This window comes from Argiope bruennichi, chromosome 9 (genome assembly GCF_947563725.1).
Source record: "Argiope bruennichi chromosome 9, qqArgBrue1.1, whole genome shotgun sequence".
Taxonomy (NCBI): Eukaryota; Metazoa; Arthropoda; class Arachnida; order Araneae; family Araneidae; genus Argiope; species Argiope bruennichi.
In genome coordinates this window covers 118616187-118639183 of record NC_079159.1, presented here as the reverse complement: position 1 = coordinate 118639183, position 22997 = coordinate 118616187, and the positions used below count along the sequence as shown (strand labels likewise).

The following is a 22997-nucleotide window of genomic DNA, read 5'->3' as shown; positions in this document are numbered from 1 at the left end:
GTCAGTACGAGTAATAAAAATTAGCGAAAGGCAAATATAAACTATCTTTTTAATTCATAAAATTCAAATAAGAAACCTGATGCATACTGATTACATACTTGATATGATAGTTTTTTAGTTGTCAAAAATCACCAATGCAATTTTAACTCATCTTCATTAAGGAAGGAAATCTTGAAAAAAATCTGTAAGGGAAAATTTCTAGTATTATCTGATATTTTTTTTTTTTTTTGTTAATTTCAAAAGCGTATTATTAAGAAATGGTTCCTTCAGAACAATGACTTCCTTCACTGCTTCTTTCCTTTTTATGTTTTTTTAAAACAAGGATATTCGAATTCTTACCACCTTAAACGTAGGATGTATGAAGATGTGAATTCTGTGAAATATGTTTCTGAAAAAAAAATGAAAGGGAGACGAAAAAAAAAACATACACACACATTAAAACCTGAGATAATTTTAATCACATACATCAACATTTGAAATGTATCCACTATAGAGAGCTTATGTCAGTATTCTACATCATTTGAAAAACTCAACAGTATGCGCTTCGGAGGAAATATTTTCATAGATTTGATTTCACATGTTATGCAGTCAGAAGAGACACAATATACAGAAAATGATTCGCTACATCACAAGGTCGCTGAGTCTTATTTGCCTTTGGTTAAGATCTAGGCTGCAATAATACAGAGAACCAGTTTCCTACCCAAAAGTGAACTAAGAACTAAAATAGTCTATCTTAAGACTTGCAGAAAAATCTTCGTCTTTAAATAGATTGCGCACAAAAATTTTATTTCTTATTCATTTCCTTCGTCTACTCACAAGACACGAGATGTCAGTAAAAAAAATTCTACAGGTTTATTTTTTTTAAATATTTTTATCACTGTATCACACAATAAGATATATGTATATATTTATATATATAAGGAAATCTGCGACAGATCTTGGTATGCACATGGTTGAATATCAAAGACAAAACAAATAAAATGCTATGCAATAGGCAATGATAAGACAGAACCAGTCACTACATCTTGCTGTTTGCCATATATTTATTTGTTATATTTTTTACAATGATGCTGTAAAGCAAGTACACTGACCAGCATTCCTCCCTTGAAGTGAAAGCTCTTAAAGCCCCAGCAGCAGCATTCGTACTCAGCGAAGCCTCCCATCAGATAAAACGTTGCAGAATTAAGAATATTGCAAAAACAAATGCCACATTCAATGATGCACTGCAACATCGCGAACAACAACACATTGCAACAGCAACAAGAACAATGTGACACTGTATCTCGAAGCCGAATGATAAACCTTCCAAAACATTAATGAAGCACGCAGTATCTTATAATCAAGTCATTGTGTATATTTATGTACATAAAATCCTCTAAATTTATTATTGCCAGTATTTGTGAAGGATAACTATACTTAGATAAGGTAACATTGACTGTAGGCGAATTTTACTGCTAATCGATTCGTTGCAAGTGTGTTAAGATATGTTATTAAAACTCTTGTAAATCAAGTGCACTATGGATGAATTGTTTTCTAATAGGGGGGGGGGGTTGTAATTAAGAGGTATGTGGAGGGGCAGAGTGGTAAAATCAAACTTTAGTGATTCACCAGTCTTGGAAATGAATGCAATTTTTTTCACCGCAAATATTAATGTCTGGCTATCCTTCCAAATTTATAATTTTTCATTAATAATATTATAAATTAAGCATAATTACATTCAAAAACTTTTGTTTCTTTATGAAAATTACTGACACTTAAAATTCAGAAAACAATATGTTTTAATAAAATGTGTGGGTTTTTTTCGATAGGCATTGCAAGAAATATTGTTATTAAAAAATTTGCATTCATTTTTGGAAACAATAAATCCGTAAAATGGTTTTAATACATTTTGGAAATTGAGCCCATACAGAAAGAACTATAACAAATCCTTCTAAGCGTTTTGCATTGAATGGGAAGATTCATCTCGAGTACGTGCTCTCTTTTAAAATACTCCAACCCTGAAAGCACCGAGTTCTGCAGAAGAAATTTAAATCATATTCTCGCAGGAAAGTGGTGAAAAGTGAAAGAAAACACACAAACAATACGCGTGTCGCAGTTTGTATTTATTTTTTAAAGAAACAACACATTATACACTTTTTCAATCTATTTTATTTATATATTTTTTTATCTACCACAAAACACAGCTACGTTTTTTTTCATTAACTCTTATTTACAAGACTGAAGTAGATATCTGCGCGCGGTTTTACTAAAGCTATCATCTAGGTATTCATGTTGTCTATTTACAGTGAAAAAAGTCGTGTCCTCCAAGATGTGTTATCACTCTAAATAATATTTTGTTAAACATTTCATTTGTTATTTTATTTATTTTTAGGTTATGACAGGTGCCGTACACGATACAAAAGTATAAAATAACTTATATTGTCAAAAGTCCACGTACATTCAACGGAAACGAGCAAACGACAGAGTCATGTGGGGAAACGGAAGTAGTTACTTTTTTTTTACTTACTTTTGATCGCATTTTTTTATATCTTCTTCAGCGTCACGCATTAACGAAGAATGCAATTCACAATAATCAATTTCTTTTAATTATATTAGCGGATCACACTGTTGTACAGCACATTTATATATTCAGTAAATTAGGTAAATGTATTTTCTAAGGTGATAATAGCAAAGTGCAGTGAAATTGAAGAGTCTCCATTTCTGAAAATCGTTTGGAAAATTCCAGTTAGACTTAAATTTTACTTCATTCTCTTGAAAAATCGACCAAAATGTTACAATAACAATGCCAGCAGCTATCAGTGTAGTCACTTCCGTTAAAAATTTTAAATGAAAGCCAAATTATCTTTTAAAGATTATATAGGAGTTTCTAGATTAAAGTTCCTGCTCAAAACATTTTATGAAATTCTGGAGCCTTATATATATATTATATATATATATTATCACTGATAAAAGAATTGTTATATTTTTGGTAAAAATACAAATGTTTTTTTTTTTATGCATTTGTCAAAAACTTAAGCATTTTAGAAATATGAAGAATTGGAAAAAGTTTTCAAATATTACATTTGCGTTGCATTTTTAAATTTATATACAACTTCATTCAGTAGATTTTATTTCAATTTAATTTTGTTTAAGAATGTATATTCAAAGATATTTAATATATTAAAAATATTTTTTCCATACAAATTTATAGCAAACTCTAGTACAGTCAAATCTATCAAATTTTTACGCAGGTGTTCATTATAACGAGGTTCGACCTTCGGATGCTGAGCCGAAACAGATATCAATATGTTCCCCACCGAAGTTGGAAATCATCTGAAGGTTAATATATAAAGAAAATTACATTGGCCTAGACATAATTTAGCCTTAATATGCCACTGGAATTCAGTGAAATCTTCGGTTTTAATTATGAGCAAGGTAATTTGCATCTTTGCAGTGACATCTAGAAGACATTTTCAGAAACTGGAGACTCCTCGTGATTTTATAATTATTTTGAAATCACAGATTTGACAGATAAACGAAGTCTATTTACATCACACATAGACACACGCTCACACGAATAGACATACTGAAAGGAGAGAGAGAGAAAGAGAAAGAGTACAATATTTATAGAAGCATTTATATATGTATATATATATTCACCTTTATATATATATAAAATGAGAAACAACACTGAAAACATATCGTCGTTGTTTTACAGCGCCCTCTTCCAGTAATTATTGCAATAAAAGTAGTTAGATTCAAGAAAAACGGAGTGAAAAAGTGCTGAAATGATAGTAAGAGTGTGAGTTAGTGATTGGAATAGAAAGTGCAACAAAAGGAGAGTCTGGAGTGTTGTACATTTTCAGAGAGATGAGACAAGAAAAGGGAAAGAAAGCGAAGTGAACGTTGAAGAAAATTAAAATTGCAATTCAGGCTTAAAGCTGATGTGCAGGTATTATGTTAAGAGCCATTATGTACTTTCAGTGACTAAAGTTTCCCGGCTAAACTTGAAAGAGATCTAAAGGTTGGCCAAATTTCACAAATAAGTTTTCTTGTCGTTATAATTTTGTAAAAATAAAAACACGATTGGAAATCATGGGGTTATTTATAGATGCAATTTATTACCCATACTTTCTGGTTTCATCATCCTGAGTTACTTTTCCTTTTCAGTATTCTTTTTTTTTACAAACTGCATACTATTTTTTATTGCTGAAATTATACTTTTCTTTTAAATTCATTTATGCTTTTTATTTAGTTTGAAATTCCAAATACTATAACATTATGTTTGTAATTGTTATTTTATACCAGAAACTAGGAGAAGCAAACCACATAGAAGACCTTTTTAGTTTTTCATGATTTTAAAACAACATGCACTTAATATTAAGCAAATGGATATTTTAGTACTTTTACCAAAGAAATATATACTCTTTCTTTTTTATAAGGAATTGCCAACCAAAAGTTCCGAAACACTGAAATGTATGAAAGGGAAAAATTGGTTCATTAACAATTCATGGCAGAACAGGTGCAGAAGTTGTAAGAATGCTGATAAGCAATAGCAAGGTCTGATTACATAGTTTCTTTTGAAAAATTATGCATAAAAGTTTAATACATGCATAAAAGATTTAGATGATATACGAGTTGTAGTGCAATGTTATTGAAAAAAGTTGCATAATATTTTGAAAATCATCGTTATACAGAGGTACATATAACAGTGGTACATAGAATAGACGAGCACGCACTGGGCTGCACAAGAAGCGTTGGGCACGTTTATTGCGATAGTACATCGAGAGGGTTGTATTTGCGGCACGCGCGCCTGAATTCCTGTTTCTAACGAATCGACGGGGTTCTCTCGCCCGTGCATCGGGAGCGACGGTTGTGACGTAAGCATAAGTGGATTGTGAGAGCAGGTATGCGGGGGATTTCCCTGGCGAGATCTACACAAAGGCAGAGAAAGCACACACACACCGGCAAGTGACATCGAAAACACAGTTGATTGGCAAGGTGGTAAGCTGTGCTTAAGGTAATAATCATCAAAAATTATTCAGTTCAAGATCAAGTGACGCGTTGAGGTTATTAGATTGCATTATAAAAAGATCAAGTAGATTTAAAATATCCAAAGCTGTGCAATGGTATGGTTTGCTTCTTGTCGAAAATTCACTCCTCTATTCAGCAAAAACGCAGAACTGAATTGTAGCCTTGCTGGTTCCAGAAAGTATGGGTACTATGAAATGGTAACAACAACAGTCAATCTAATTTTTGAATAAATACATGCGGTGAATAAATTTAAAATATTTGAACACCGTTTCTAAGCTTGTTAAGAGTTTTTGCTTCATACATAACCTGCAAACAGCTCATTAAATCCTGTGTGAGAGAGAAGTAAAAGAAGTAAGGTGTGACATATCACAGCTTGAGTGATATTGTAGGGGTACGCTCTTGCATTGCTTCATTCCAGATCTTTCTTCATTCTTTCAAACAACGCGATTTTCGAGATGACAATGGATGATGTTGAGGTTACGATGTCCAGTCGATTCGATAGTCAAATTGAATTAAAATAACCCAAATCGAATAATTTTTTTTGGAAAAATAAAATCGAAAGTAAAATATTTTTAAGATAAAATTTCAAAAACGTAGATTTTACAACAACCAACTTGACGAGATTGTTCTCGAAATTTATAATTAATTGGTATCTCATAGCATTTAATATTTCAAATTATGTAATAAACAGATATACAATCGGTATCAAAACAGCGAATCGTTAAGTTGTGTAACCTCTCAAAAGGACTGAGGTTCTAAGACATGGGTACGATTTTGCGAGTGACTAGATTCTCAGTAAACTCGAACATCAAAGTAAATAAAATGGAGGATTTTTAATGAGTTTTTTTTTTTTTTTGAAGCGATTCAGTTCCATCTGAGTAACAATAGACAGGTTCAAGCGAGTGACTCTTCAATATTGCCTGCTTCAAAAAAAACAGGAAGTGATCGTTTGATCCGTCATACATTTCACGAAATATAATGAATGATTTTCATCCAAAGCTGGAAGCAAGAATTCATTTCAGCGCAGAATGTGTTCAATGCAATGTCCCGTAAAGAAAAACTGAATAATTTACATAACTAGTTTGTTCAATGCTTCTGAAAAGAAGTCATTTCCGCTATTATTATCTTTAATGAAAAGAGAATTACATGGTCATCAGTAGAGACCTCTTTAACTATATAGGTTGGATATCAACAACCTTCTAAATTCAGCAAGGAAGAAGAATATGATCTTTTGTTTTAATTTTCAATTTTGTATGTTTGAGCTAAAGCCTATATTTATTTCACCCTTTTCATTTTACATGTACTGTATATCCCAGGTAGAAACAACGTGCTGCACAATATTATACAATATTGTGCGATATTATATAATATTAATCAATATTTCGCAATAGTATAAAATGTTGCGAATATTAATTAATGTCATACAATATTCTACAATATTTGTGCTACTTTTGTAATGTCCTTTGAGTATGAACTTGTTCTAAGGTGCATTGCCATTAAATTTAACAGTACATATTTCTTCCAATTATAACTCTTTTACAATAAGAACTTTTTTTATTGGGTAAAGATAGCCAATTGCCCAAGGTACAGACCCTTTGAAGAGCAACCCACTTGTTAAACAACTGTCTTTGCGAGAAGAGGGAACTGAATCGCAGTGTGAGATGAAAACACGGCGAAGTGAAAAAGGACATCACAGAGCAGAATAGAAAGAGGGCACACTAGAGAGAAGGAAAGGAAGTCGTTTCGATGTGTATGAACCTTTTTTTATATTTAAGCCTGCGGCTTAAAAATTAGTTTTTTTATTCTTTGTATTTGTCTTGCGTCCACTTCACAAAAAGCTCAGCTTCATCTCCTACACCTTCAGCTTTTGAATGAAATGTTACTCTCATGCTGGACGAAATGAAGAGAAGTGCGGATATTACTGCTTCGGCTGCAGTGGGGAATGGGGGGTGGGGTCATTGTGGGGAAGGAATGCGACCGTGTAATGCAGAAGAAATTGGTGGATCTCGGTCGGTATTGAAGATAATAAGGAAGCAAAATTTAGTGGACTTCTTATACATTATTTTTATGCCCTCCAACCTTCCCCCAAATTTTCTTGAGAATATCATGCTGTTATGCTGCAATTGCAGAGTATTAAATCTAAAATATTCTCAGAAAGCCTAATGCAAATGCTATTTAAAAAGTATCAAAGGAGAGAGAGAAAATCCTTTTAATGTCTACCGTTTAAATTGCAGTAGGGTTTAATTAAGAAATTGCGGACTCACCTTTAGTTTGGCAGTAATGTGATTTTTCTAATATCAAGCTGTGAGCCAAATAAACTTATATCATGAAGATGAAGAAATATCGCACATATTGCAACATTAATTTTATGCACTTGAAGCAACTTCTGTGCAATCAAACTATAAAGTTAATATTTACTATGATCTGTTCTATTGGATTATACATTACATTAATGTCTTAATGTACAATGTAATGTAATGTTCAAGCAATTTATAAGGGGGTATAAACATCTTTCTCATCTGATAACAATGATCTTTTTACATGGAACGATTTTTTACCAAAAAAAAGGAATAATTCAAGGAATATTGTTGTTACATAGGAATTTTTATTAACTGGATTCTCTTGATTAAACCGGTCCGTGAAATTTATAGATTATGGAAAGAATTAACATTCGGTTGAATATATATTATCATAACTAGAATATGAAAAATTATTACTTATAATCAACAAACAAGTTCAACCGACCGCTGTCCACCGATTCCAAACCAAATATACAAAGGCGTAGAGGTGGACAGTGCCAGGGAGCAGGGTGGGGACGCTGAGCCAGCAACCTTCCTTTTTGCCTGGAGCCTAATCGAGAAAAGGTACGGAGATGGCGCACAAGGAGTCAGAAATCGCTAATCTCTAAATGAATGTTACAGATGAGAAAAGGCAACAGTTGTCTATTTCTAAGTACAACACACTCACGCACACACGCAGGGATCACACGCACACTAGGACAGAGTTTGCTGCTTTTCACGTCTACGCGACTCGCTCTCGGCACATGCGCATAAGCGATGGCGTAAAATTAACCGAGTCCTGCTTAGTGCAAATAAATATTTAAAAAAAAAAGTAACTATCAAAATCTGATGTAGTAAAAAGGACATAGATTATGCATGAAATATCACAAGATTTTTTTAAATGTGTTAGGTTTTAATGCATTATTTTGGTAGAAATAATTTAAAAAGATTAAACGATTTTCAAGACAAATTAGTTCGACAGATTCTAACAAGTTAAAAATTGTGGCCGTTTCACCATTAGCTTAGATGTAGTTAGTTGCCAAGTATAAGATTTGGCATGGAATACGACACTTTCTGTCATGCCGGTCGCCAAAATGCTTGACAATGATAAAACACGACGCCAAATCTACCATGTTCGTTAACGTATCTGTTTGGCTGGTTAATGCATTTGGCTGAAAATTTGATCTTTTTAAGTAACGATAAAGAATCATAATTTATTTAGTTCTCATATACTTGAAAAGAAAGAATGCTTTCCGATGGTGAAAAAAAAATTAAGTTGTTAATTTCAGGACTCGGAAAATTTTTTTCCTTCTCTGTTATCAAGCTGGTTTCTTATTTCTCCGCTATATTTTATCAGTTTTCGTAATTTTTTTATATAATTATTGTTTTTCATAATATTTTTAAGATTTCTACAGAAAATATTGTAAATTATTTCAGGTAAAAAGTAGAAGCATCGAGTTTGAAATATCTTCCAGATGTTTTATCATTTTTTTAGAAATTAAAATAGGAAAATTTGTATTCATTTTATTTTCAAAAATATTCGAGAAAAGCAATTTTTGGGTACTTAGTTTCTTCCAATACTTTTTCGCATCGTTCTGTAACTGAATATTGATATTCTGAAAAATGAATTTATTAATTTTTCGAAACACAATTTTTCATTTATTTAATAAGGATAATTAGAAATATCCTCTTACCATTATTTTCTTCTTTAATTTGTAATTAAATATATCATCAATATCTTCGTTTCCCGGAATTGAATAGATTTACTTTAATTAAAAGTTCGTAATTTTTTTCTCTCAATTAGAATAACATATTGGGTAGCTGTTATACGAAATCAATTTAAACAATCGAAATTCCCCACAATCGTCGAGGAAATCTGAAGTTCAAACTCTGTGATCCAACTTTTATTTGAAAGAGGTAACAAGAAAACCAAAAGAAATCGAAGTGCGACTTAAAAAGGTGTTGTCAAGTTCTTAGTAGGGCAAAAACTACACGATGTTCAGTACACGAGGTTCACGTAAAAAATAATGTCTACGTCAAAGTTATAACTAAGAAATTTAAACACTAATATTCGTTGTTTTCATTGAGGCGTAATCCACCTGCATGGTCTACCTCTACAGTTCACAAACCTACAGAGTCAAGAAACGGTGGACCTGAAATCACTTCTGGAAATCAACCCAGCCCTCACCTCGAACTAGAACGAGCAACATCAATCATCCTCGGGTATTTTTTAATCCATAACGTAGAGAAATTTCATGCCTCAATTACTGTTGGATACCGCCCAAATCCACTTTACCTGCGAAAATTCTGAATCCATAAAAAGAAGTAACGTTTGGAAAAACACATTTTCATAAGTTTGTAGTAGCAGTGATCTTAAATATATATCATAACTCATTTAGTATTATTTATAGCTTTACATTACATTATTCAAATCCTTATATTTCAAAAACAAAATTCAGTCAAACGCTATGAAATATAAAATAACTGAACTAAATATTCTTCTGACAATTCATAAACAATTTGGAAACTTAATGTTACATATGAAATTAAATTGTCATTATAAATAATATACACATACATGTACCATACTTAATGCACCATCATACATAATAAAAACTAGTCATATGGAAAAAGATGTATAGAGAAATTTTAAATCATAAATATAATAACTTCATCAATATCCAAGATCGTAGCACAATATATTTATGAACTCAATTCAAAAATTATCTAACATATTTAGTTTCAAGTAATCCAGAGTTTTCAATGGTTCATCTCAAAATATTGTTCTGTATACATTACACATATTTCGAAATATTTATAATCATCTTTTTCTCGGTTATTTTTTTGTAACCTTTTAACCAGTTACATTATTTCCAAAAGCGTTTCTCTTTGGATATATGCCGAGTTCCTTTGTCTTTCGAACTGGTTGAATAAATAAGTGAGGGTGGTTACATTGTTAATCGTCCCCCTTTTTTTTTTTTTTTTTGACAATCTCCAGTCTTGCACAACGAACTGGGCTGGATGCATTCCAGATCCTGAAAAACGTCTTTCGGGGTCTCTTTAGGTGGTTAATCAAGCGGTTTGTCTCCGAAGATGTTCGTTAGGAAACGAACGTGATATTTTAACAGGAAGAGAAGGTTCTTGTCCAATCAACCGAAAGGAAAATAGCTGGGAGAGTGGTTATGAACCACTCAATAGAGGGGTACAAGTTCATTGAATGGTTCAGGTAAAATAAGTCCAACAAAAAAAAATCTTTTCTTATTTCTCAGAATATCATTGGAAAACAGGACTTTAAGCAAACAGATCTACATTCTGCGGAAGTTTGTTGGTAGTAATGATTGATAAGTTGTTTAATTTTAATTTAACAGAAAACGTTAATGGAAATTTACTGAAAGAATATTTTAGACACAATTAGTTTTCAATCAAAAATAGAAGAATATGAAATTTATATTTTATAGGATTTTTCATTTTAACACCATAGATGATCAGTTTGAATTTACATTCAAAGCAAAACTTAAGAATGAAAATAGTTTGATTGAAATAAGTTTATAATTTATTCTATAATTTCCATAAATAATAAATAATTTCAAAATTTTAGCCATTTGTTTAACAAGCAGATAAAAGATTAATATTTTAAATAAAATATTATTTTTTTTTAATAAAATCAATATTATTTTTAAGTAAATGAATAAATCTAATGCATTAGGTTCATCTATCAACAAACATTCCGCAGCAGAATGCAACTCAGTATTAAGAGGCTATAAGAAAAGAGAATAGGATGGAATGTTTTTTGAAATAATAGAAACGAAATCAGACACATTGATTTACTGTTCTGTATTCAAATGAAAATTTCCATTTCTTTATAGTGGTAAAGAAATAAAAAGAAAATGAAGAGACCCGCTCAAGTATCGCACATTTTATAAGCCCGATTTGCCTTTTTATTTCAAAGTTCTCTAAAACCATTATTGCTGCTGTATATTTGGTAAATATATATTATTTTAGCAAAACTATAATTGTGAAAGATTATTGCTGAAGAAGTGTGTTACACACAGTCGAATGTAAGATAAGGAAGCTAGTATCGCAGTCTATATTCGCATGGACAATTTATTATTCGTTTTTGTGTGCTTTCTTTCAACGTAAAAGGAATTTTTTTTTTGTTGATATGCGATCCGAAGATATGTCACTTTTCCAAATTACGATGAGGATCTTTCATATAGAAAAGAAATTTAAACGTATTTTTTTTCAAAGTCGAAATTGTTCTCTGATACTTGATAAACCCCCAGACGCGTATTCAAGAAACACTAGGTAGAAAATAGAATAGATTAAAAAATTTTAAATGTATCAAAAACTATATCTCAGGAAATTTGTATAGAAACAAAAAGGCAAATGGCTTTTAGGGAGGCTAGAACTTATTGTGACACCGATAATTCTTTTTGGCCGGAATTTCGTATTTATGCAGTTTTGTTGAATTAAAATTTCATGTTCGTATTCACATGTGAAAATTTTCTAATTCAATTCTAGTCAATATAAATGTTCCTTTTTCATCATAAAAAATAGGAGAATTTTTTTGAAATGTTTTTCTTTGGTGCTTAATCATAACATTGCCTTCAATTATTTCGTGTTAGAAAAATTACAATAGTATACACGATAGAATAGCTTTGTCGGACCTATCGTTTAGGCGGGTGCTTCAGTAATTTGTCATTGATAGAATGGAAAAAATAAAGAATAAAAAAAATGTTGAAGCGAAACGAAACATGTTCTTCAAGGAAAATGAAGATTCAAAGGTACTTTGACCTTTTTGCTATATATAAATCAGAGCGAATTTTGGGAGAAAGAAAAATAAAAACAAAGAAAGGAATTAGGTTCGGAGAGCATGGTGGGCTGAAGGAGGACTTCACTGAAGATTGCACTTTCCTTCAATCGTAGACTTCAGCTCATTCACTTGTGTCTCCAGAGAGTTTTTCAGTTCTGAAAAAGTTTCAAAGCAAAATTAGAAGAACATTTAAAAATAAAATAAAAACTTTTATTTGTAAATTCTAATGATACAAAAAATGAATAATTATTCTAATTTTTCTTTAAACGGGAATTATGCATTTTAATTTTTTTCTGCATTTCCACTAATTAAACGCTTTTTTAGCTTTTTGTTTTTGATGCAAATCTATGCAACGTAAATGGCTCATTGATGTGCATGACATTTAATTGTACTTTGCCTTACACTATATTATTTTTTTCCTTCTCAAAGATACTCAATAGACTCCCAATTAAATCGAGATTGTCATCAATCAAGTTACAGTATTGCATGTTAATAGTTGAGTCAACCATCATTGTGTAAATCGTTCACAGATTGCCATGCCTAATAATAAATATAACATATTCAAGTAACGTATTAAATATAAATATAATAATTCACTACTCTAAGTGTTATTGATAAATCCAGAAAAAATTCTCCATTAAAAATTTTCAACAGGATTTATTCATGAATATTGAAATTTATGACATTCATAGATAAAAAAAGAAATAATATAGAACAAGTTGTAACAAATTAAATCAACGTTTCCCAATTTATCTTTATATCTGCCTTTAAAAAATATAAATTGGCGACAGTACAAACAAGTGATTATTATAATTTAACTAACGTAAGTGGTCTCCAAAATTTTGTCGCGTGCTCTCTAATAAATGTTATCCTAGAGAACGTTTTGCATAGAATTCGCTTACAATAGGTACAAAATAGTGATCTTTGGCGTGAATTCAGCAATTTCACTGAAATCCTTGGCGAATGTTTTGGCGATTAGTCTTTGACGTGCAGCTAATACTATACAAAAATCTGATTTGTGTTTTTGGTGCCTCTATCCAAACCAATTGATACAACAATTATTGAAGAACTTCACTTGCAGTCACAAAATCATTATATATTAAATCATTGCGTTTTCAGACCGACAAACGCATAACCCCTTATTGAATTTGGCTCAAAAATGAAGAGTGTTTATAATATGGATGTTAAATCTGTGTACTAAATTTTATCCGTCTCTTTTCATTTTGTTGTCATCGTGTTATATTTGAATAACTCTACAGATAAACTTCCTCCAAATAGATTTTGCTCAAAATTTGATAGAAATCTACAAATTCGTTGTAAATATCGCGTATCAAATTTTATTCATCTACTTCAAAACTTTGTCACAGAGAGGCAGACATTTTTCGAAAAAAAAGTTTAAATTGTGGTGATTCGATAATATTTTCTTTGCAATTAAAAGAGAAAATAAAAGGGGGGATAAATTGTTATAATAATTATATTGCAATTTAAATATTCGTTGCAATTTATAATTATAAGCCCAAATATCTGAAAAAACTTATTCATTAGTCACTGTATCGGGCTGCCTCACTGTTAAAGATTTCTTAGAAACATTAAATAAAAAAGTTAAACTTTTTGAAAATTCATATATTAATTAAGTTACGTATCCTAAAAATATGACAGCTTTTTTTTCTTTAAGACCCAATTAATTTTAGTGACAATTTTTTAAGTATTATCACTCTTTGAGAAGTTTGACATTTTTCACCTTTTAATAAATGTAAATTAAAGAAATTTAAATAATATTTCCAAGCTGAGAACCCACCCTTTTCAATTCTTGTTGAAAAAAATATTCTGTGACATGACAAAAGATGTGTCTACATTCAGGAATTGAATTCCTGCAATCCAAAGCCGTAGATCAATATGGCGGGGCTCGGAAAATGCGTGGCTCCAATATTTGCCTTCATCTCCTCCATTCAAGAAATGAGAAATGTCCCTCTCTTGATCTAACGGATGTGTAAATTGACCTTGCTCTTTGTGTGCGCGGTGGTATGTTTACCTCCCTAACACAAATCGGAGCCGTTTTCCTTTTTTCTCCTCCTCAAACTCATTCTTTTACACAAGCACTAGCACCAGAAGGACAAAAACGCATAGATTTCCCTCAGAAACATATAAGGCATGCATAGTCATATATAATTAAATGACAGATATCTAATTAATACAGCAGATTTCTTTGGAATCTGTTAAATGGCTGGTGTGTGGACCAACTAACAATAAAGCCTTAAGAAACGTCTGCACATTCAACCTTTTAAATTCCATATATCGTAATGTTTATGATGTTTTAAATTTTCTTTAAACTTAGATTTCAAATAAATATGTTTAACGTAACTTGAATATGCTATGTCAGAAAACTATAAAAAGTTATATCGACTGATACTTTGTAATGATCACATAAATAATTGATAAAATTAGGAAATTTATAATAAGAAGTATGTATGCTACATTAATTTTTAACAACCCAATAATATAATAATCTGGAAAAACAATTTGGTTGCCTAAGATATCATTATGTAATTGTTTTAAATTTATTTTTTGGAGAAAATTCATCTATATCTTCTTATCACTCTGTAGGTATGTTTAAAATCAACATTAATATATATATATATATATATTGAGAATTTTTTTTTTGAATAGTGTCTAAAAGAAGTCATTCCAAGTGCAAAGTGTTCAACGTCAGGATACCTTCCAGGATCCCTGGTTCAATCGATTTCACAACCATAGTTCTAAAACGGAACTCTGTTACTGTTCCACATATCACTCTTTTAGTTTCTAAGAAAGTTGTTATTGGGATATGTATCAAGAGTAAATAAGATTTGTGAAACTAAAAAAATAGGTTTATTTTAATAATATCTGTCTCCTTCTAAACAAATAGAATCACACTGGAATAAGAAATGGGGTTTTTAAGTCCTTTTTCCGCCAACAAAACTATTGTGAACTGACATGAATCTCGCCAAATTATTGGCTCAAACGTCTTTTTGCTTGTGGATCTTGGAAATTTGAAGATGGTTGTAGATGGAGGAATTACAGGTGGTTTTATCAAAGTAATGGAAACACCTTAGATTTATAAAGAATGCTTTATTAGTATGGTGTATGATCGTCTTTGGCAATTAATACAACTTGGATTCGCCTAGGAATCGATTCATACAAGTGTTGAATAGTGTTTAGAGGAATATTGTACCATTCTTCTTGGAGATATTGTGAAAGGTCTAGGAGAGATTCTGGTGAAGATATTCCGTATTGAATTCTCTAAAATAGACCATAACAGTTCAATTATATTGAGGGCGGGTGACTGTACGGGCCAAAGCAGATGTTTAACTTCATCCTCGTGTTCATCAAAATATGATTGTACAAGTCTCGCTGGATGGATAGGTACATTATCATCCTGGAAAATTCCATCTCTTGCAGGAAATAAAGTTTACATCATAGGATGGACCTGGTCAACAAATATTTCCCTATACTTCTCCCCAGTGATCCTTCCTTCCTTTCAGGATTACGATTGGTCCAGTAGAAAACCACGAGCCCATATCATGACAGATCCACCTCCATGCTTGACAATTGGAAGGAGACAATCACGATCATACGCTTGTGCAGGTGTACTCCAAACTTTTACCTGTTCTGTTGTAGGGAATAGTGTGAAACACAATTTGTCAGAATCTATTGCTTTCTTTCACTTATCAATCGACCAGGTTTTGTGAGTTTGACACCACTGTAGACGACGTTTACCATTAACATATGTGACCAGTGGCTTGGGAAATGATGCTCTTCAATAAATGTTCTGCTTATGAAGGTGCATTCTAACTGTAATCAATGACACTGGAGATTCCAGATGGGTAATGAGCTCTGCGGTCACTTTTGCTTCAGTTGTTCGCTTTTTAGACTTTACAATCCGCTTCAATACCCGTCGATCTCTTTCATTGAGCTTCTCTTTCCGCCCACTATTTTACTTTGCCAAGCTAGTCTGGCCGCGCTGTATATATGCTATCATGACTTTAGACACTGTACCTCTCTGGAAAGGCCTAAAAGGTGGGCTTTTTCGGTTACATTTGCTCCAGCTAGACTGGCTCCTACGATTTGGCCTCTTTGGAAATCTGAGAGGTCCCACATTTTACGCTTTTGAAAAAAATCCAAGAATTACAGAACTTTAATAAAGCTAGCACATACTACCAGAATATATATATATTGCTATTTATAAAAAAAAACACAGTTTTTTTATAAATACTAACTATAACTGGGTAAACCTTTATTTACAGGTGTTTCCATTATTTTGATAACCACCTGCGTATTGGTTATCTGACCAAGTTTAAGTACTGCCAAAATAATTCTCCTTATTTTTCGAAATAAAACTGTAATCTATTGAAAAAATAATAAAAGACCCCAAATGAAATTCTATTGGTGTAAGATTAAATAAATACCATTATGTACATAAATAGGTTGTGTAGCAATGTTACAGTATCACGAAGCAAAGAATAAAAACAGGCAAATTATTTACTGAACTTTAGTGGACTTTTCTAACTAGTGGGGGTGGGGACAATGGCTGGACATGAACAACATAAAACCAAAACTAAATAAATGAATGAAAACAAATCTGGAGCCGAATCAACGAGGAAAAAAACCATCCTGAAAGTCAGAATCTTCTCCAGCTCATTACGGCTCCAAAGGAGAGCTTTTTCCTTAATGATGCTTACGAGTAAATAAAAATTTCCTCTCGTAACATGCTGCTGGAAAAGGTACTGGAAATGATCTCTCAAATTAGATCCGGAATTCCGTCTTCAAAAAAAGAGAAATAAAAATGAAGTGGGTTTTGTTACGCTCATCATCTTTCCTGTCTTTCTCTTCTTGGAAGACCTTGCTTTGTTCTTCTTTTATAACTAATAAAAAAAATAGAGTGAAATTTGGAAATATTCTTCGCTATTCTTTCTTTGAAAAATGAATTCTGGTTTAAAAAATGTACGTCTATCATTCTTCTTTGCAATAGTTGATTTAATTATTTTGAGGTTTTTAAAAACTGGAAAAGTAATTATTATTTTCAATGGTGAGAAACATATCAGAAAGTGTCTTCTATTGAATCTGACTATTGATTGATGGTTTTTAACTCAGGTTTTGCTGATTGTTTATCAGATAAATATGAGTTTGAAAATTGCAAAACATTATAATATTAATCAAACATTTGTTAAAACAATATTTCACTTTTTGAAAGAAATTCATTAACAAAGCATGAATGAAAAATGAAAGGAAACGCTATTTTGAAAATTTATAATCATAGATTATTAATTAACCCTTTGCACTTGAGAAGTGAATCAAGGTCACCATTCAAGACGGTTCGTCATTTTGAAGTTTCATTAAATTAATTTTGATTGTTGAAAATATCTACAGAGTGATAAGAGTTTGTAGATTTAATTTTTCGGGAAATCCAATTTTAAACAATTCTATATATTTATTATTCGAGAAATAAACAAGGACTTGTATTAGGTGAATAATTATGCATCGAATTACTTTTCCGAGTGTAAAGAGTTGATTTGCATTAGGAATCAATTTTATGTTTACAGAGTTAGTAACTTTTATAGTAATCTTTTTAACATTTAGGCTTGATAATCAAACCTACAAATCCAACTGTTTAGGCAGGAATAGATAAACAACTCAAAAACAAAAATGAGGTAGTATTTTGCAACTTTCAGTGGCGAGAAATTTACAGGTGCATAGCATGCCAAAACAGTCCACTGTCACTCGCAGCGAGGCCACACAAAGTATCAGATACCTTATAGAAATCGGAAAAAAATTATTTCTTCTACTATGTTTCAGCAAAAAATCTCACTCGACGAGTCGTGAACGTCAACTTTATTTCTGTGACTATTTCTGCCTGCTAACATGTGTAATACGTCATTTGTAATTCTGTGACAAAAGCATTTCGACGCGCTTAGCATTTCTTTCCAGTTTAAGTTTAGAAAAAGTTTTTCACGATAATTTCCCGAAAATTCTTTCCATGAATTAAATATTATCAGTGTTTGTAAGTGTGTAAGTGTAAAATATTAAATTGATAAATCCATAACAAAATTAAGGTCAGTAATAAAATAAATCTTAGAAAATCACGTTTTTAAACTTTTAATCTTTTTATCTTTTATATATCTTTTTAATCTTTTAATTTTAAATATATCTATTTTTAATCTTTTAATCTTCTTTCGTGTATTTTCTTATATATTTAAAATATACTGTAATACTGTTTTATATATTATTATCAGTTGACTTGTTTTGGCCGATTTGGCTAAAATGTATTTTATATAGTAGTATCTAAATTTTTAATGAATTTTATAATGCAGTATAAAATCTTTTATTGTACATAAAGAGAGTATATCTAATAAGATTGATTCATTTTCAAGTAACACGCACTAATTTAATTTTGAATTCCTCTGCTTTTAACTGAAAACACTAAGAACTTTTTTAAAATTTGAAATAATTGGGGGGTTTTTTTCATATTTTTAGTAATATAAGTCCGCTTTTTTCTTTAAAACATAACATACTTTCGTAGTAAATTATTATTGAGGTATTGCGGATAATATTTTTTTAGAAAACATAGATATATTTTAAAAAATCGGAGAAAGTTTTATAAAAAAACTCTTTCTTATGCTTTCTCCTTTAATTATTAATATTATATATCCAAAAGAATCTAAGTTAAAAATGAAACTTATGATAAAATTAATCATGTTTCGTGGGAAATATTATTATCAACAATATGAAGGCAATATAAAAAAATCGGCTTTTGTGTTCCTTTGATAACACAATAACCGATGCATACATATCGTCTTATAAATGTTTGTTACTTCAATACATAGCTTCAATTATTTTGCTATCAAACCCTGTTGCTCAATAAGAGTCACAAAAACAGTAAAAAACGAGTTCGTCAAATTTTCTATAGCTGTTCTAAGTGTTCCCTCTAGTGACACTGCAAATGTCTAGGAGGTATTCCTGTTTCTGCTACACTTGTGACATAATATCCCATTAACCAGTTAACTGTTTATGACGAGTATACTCGTTATGGGAAAAGTACATTTTGCGTTATGACGAGTTCATTCGTCAGGAATAATAAATAGTGACAATTTGCACTTTGAATTACAATTTTAGTAAAAACTCAAACATATTCATAAATTTCAAGATAGTTAAAATATTTTGAGACCAAGTCAAAATCAAACCAACAAATAAAAGATTACTTTGTGTTATATCATGCTTTGCTCTGTACCATTCTCTAACAGCAAATTAAAATAATAAATTATTTTTTTATGTTTCTTTCCGTTCATATACAAAAAAATGTATGTTAGTATACTCGTCATCGTTAAGTTTTTGCGACGCAATTTTGATACGCATTTTCCGAAGAGGTCGAAACACTTATCTGGTTAATGAATACAACATGTCAGTTGACGCACGTTACACATTTCTTTGAGGTATATTCAGTTTTGCATTTATATTCCATGCTGATTTTTTCATGACGTCATGAAAACGTTTCGCGAATTCTTTTCCCAACTACTTCAATTTTGGAGAATATTTGTCGCGTGTTGGGTTTCTTGGTTTTTTTACATAAGGCACTCACTATTTTGAAATTGAAACACCCAACTTTTGATGTTGCGAAGTTGCGCTACTCCCGAGCCATTGGAAAATCTCTTTGAATGATTATAAAAGAACCTATTTCAAAATTTAGAAAGATTTCTCCTGCATGAATGACGCCATTTTGATAACGACATCGGCGGACGCCTATAGAGGCGATATCATTACTGGAAAAATCAATTACATACTGGCATACAATCATATCACTACTGGCTAAATAAATCACAGACTTCACCCTACAGACTTTTTTTACTTTTTGCCCCTTACAACATAGGTCACCCTATATAATAACTAAAAGTAAAGCAGTACCATAATTTTCCTATTATGTCTAGTGTTTATTGGCAGGACGAGTAAAGTACACAATATAACATTTACATGTAAGTGGCATTAGATATCTGAATGTGATAATCTTTCATTGGCATACAATCAATATCAGAAAAATTGATTGTATGTCAATGAAAGATTATCTGCTTTGTGAACAGCACATGCGTGGTAGCCCAGCATTTTCTTCACTGCTTTATCTCTTCCCAAAGAAGCGCCAATTAGAGTCGAGAACAACCACTCACTTGTGAATTCATCCTGGTCTTCCGCTTCCGCCTCTGCGGCCAGTTCCGCGGGCGTCTTCCGTTTCCGATTCAGACTGCTGCCTTCCATGTCGGCGAAGGGGTCCTCTTGTTGAACCTCCTCCTTCTTCTTGATACCGTACTGCAAGAAAAAAAGGAATTATTTAAGGATGAGATCATTAAAAAACTTGTGTATGAATTTTACCTTTAGATTTAAGAAAAAAAATAAACTACAATGCGAAATGAAAAATTCTTCATCTAAATGCAATGTAGTGTAGAAATAGTAATTTGATTCACGTTCGAATAAAAATTCAAAAATGAATGAAATCTAGGACTAATTCTTCAATACTGAAGATGTACCATACAATAAGATAAGAATTTTTTTTTATATCATTTGTACTGAAATCGACAATGTTACAGAAATTAAGAAAATTCATTCACATTCCCCTCTTCCGAGCAAAGTCTAAATTAAAATTTTCATCAGCTGTATCCTGCATCTGTAATTTAATGAGGTTACCATTTTTTTTTAAAAAAATAAATGAGAAAATTCGGAAATGAACTTTATCTCCCTTATCAACCACAACATGGACAATAATTGTAACTTTGGAGAAACGAATTTTATAACACACACATCAAAACCGGATAATGCATTGCCAATTTATGCATTCCCCATACTTTTAATATTACATTTCTACAGCCATCTGCATATTTGTATATTATTCAATACATTTTTGGCTGTTCAATGTAAGTACAGAGACACTTCAAAATTGACAAAGGCGTTTTTTTAACTGTATTATATCTTTGAGATCCATATAATTACATAATAATGCAAATGGTAGACTATTTCCAATTGCTTAATCGGAAGATAATTCAAAAACAATTAACATTTCTCGAATTCAGCATTGAGAACATTTATATACAATTATTTATAAATTGTAGTGGGAGGAGTTTCTTTATAACTTCATTATGAGGTAGATTAAAATACTAGATGAGTTTCAGGAACAGTTGTTTAATTATTTTCTAAGTTCCACATTTCACAAGACAAAACAAACGCAAACACGAAAATACACGATGCTCACTTAGAATACAATCTAATAATGAGCCTCAAGAATGATAATGGGAAATATACCTTGATGTTAATAAGCCTACACCATCTGTTGTATCAAAAGACAAGGTATTATGTAACCGCTATAAAAAGTGTTATCAGAATTTTGTAACCATCAATATATGAAACAATGGCTTGCTTTCTCAAATTTATGAGTAAAAGCACCTTGTAGCTCAAAAATTGAAATACTTCAGTCTTAATACATTTAAAGTGGAGGATGTATTTATAAAAGGCCATACTAAATCATGAAACAGTTTTCATCAAAAAGCATTTCATCAGGAGGGTAAAAGAATACAAATTCAGGGGATTGCCCGATGTCCATCTTCGGATATCACGTGATCCACTGTCTAATTCCTTCTACTCTTTTTTTCTCCTTCCCTGACAATATCTTCTTATTGATATCAGTGGTCTGAGATTTATTCAGGATTTGTCACTAATCTGTCAGACTGCAATGCGTTTTTCCCCTTCCGAATTAATTTTATCTCCTCTTAGATGATTAATTAAATCTATAACTTATGAAATTTCAGTTACGTAAAAATATTCATTAGCACTGTGGTATCAAAAGAGAAGGTAGTAGAGTATATAATCGCTATAAAAAGTGTTATCAGAATTTTGTAACCATCAATATATGAAACAATGGCTTGCTTTCTCAAATTTATGATTAAAAGCGCCTTGTAGCTCAAAAATTAAAATACTTCAGTCTTCTGTATTTAATTAAATTCTTCAATTTGTATTTGTCTGTTATATTTTAATTTAGATCTGCTTAAAATGTGGCGTTTATTCTGCGCTGACTTCATGATTCGAAATACTATATGAACGCAGATTAATTTATCAATATAAAGGGTTCAAGGGAAGTGTGTGTGTGTGTGTGTGTGTGTGTGTGTGTGTGTGTGTGTGTGTGTGTGTGTGTGTGTGTGTGTGTGTGTGTGTGTGTGTGTGTGTGTGATAGACTCTCCTCGCCATTTCATGTCCACGCAATAATGAGCACACTGAAAATACGCTTAGACAGGGCTTCAGGTGGAGGAACGGACTGATTGATGATTGTTCCCGTAGGAAGTTATATAGGACAATTATCTGGCACCCCAAACAAGATTTAAAGCTTATTTCTGCTTTTTATTCAATATTTTTCTCTCTGCCATTCTCGAGAAAGTTAGGGCCATTTTGCTATCATGCGTAGATTTATTTACCTAAATAAAAGGATACAAAACCGTCCATTTATCTTTTACTCTCCTATTGATTCACATTTTACTCTAACCTTGTGTCTTTTGAAAAATGGATTCGATTGTGGTCCAATTCATATGGCAAAATTTTTTAACCTTTGGTGGTTTGTTTTCGTTTCTTCTCTGTTGACTTTGGGGAGGAATTATGAAATTTTGTGCCCCGACTAGAAACTGCGATAATACATTATTTAAGTTCTAAGCAAATAACGTACATTTTACTTCCAAGGGTAGATTTTTTTGAGTAGAAACAACAAAGGCAGATATTCATTGGCGTCGATCTCAAATATAACTATTAACGAAGAACAATTAATTCTCTTTCTAAAATAGGAAAGAAATAAGTCAGAGGTAGTTACTGAAATGTTTTGTTTGTTTGTTTGT

The 22997-nt window shown here is 31.5% G+C and overlaps 1 protein-coding gene across 3 annotated transcripts in view; it reads right to left on the bottom strand.

Annotated features, from left to right (window-relative positions):
• Positions 1–435: 435 nt before the first annotated feature.
• Positions 436–22997, bottom strand: part of LOC129983719 (complexin-like) — a 550382-nt gene continuing 527820 nt past the window's right edge. For all 3 annotated transcript variants that reach the window (XM_056093317.1, XM_056093316.1, XM_056093318.1), the window contains exons 4-5: positions 20298–20436; positions 436–12260 (exon numbers count right to left, since the gene is read on the bottom strand). In XM_056093317.1, coding sequence (XP_055949292.1) covers positions 12187–12260; positions 20298–20436 — 213 coding nt within the window. In that variant the 3' untranslated portion in view covers positions 436–12186. The remainder of the gene's footprint in view (positions 12261–20297; positions 20437–22997) is intronic.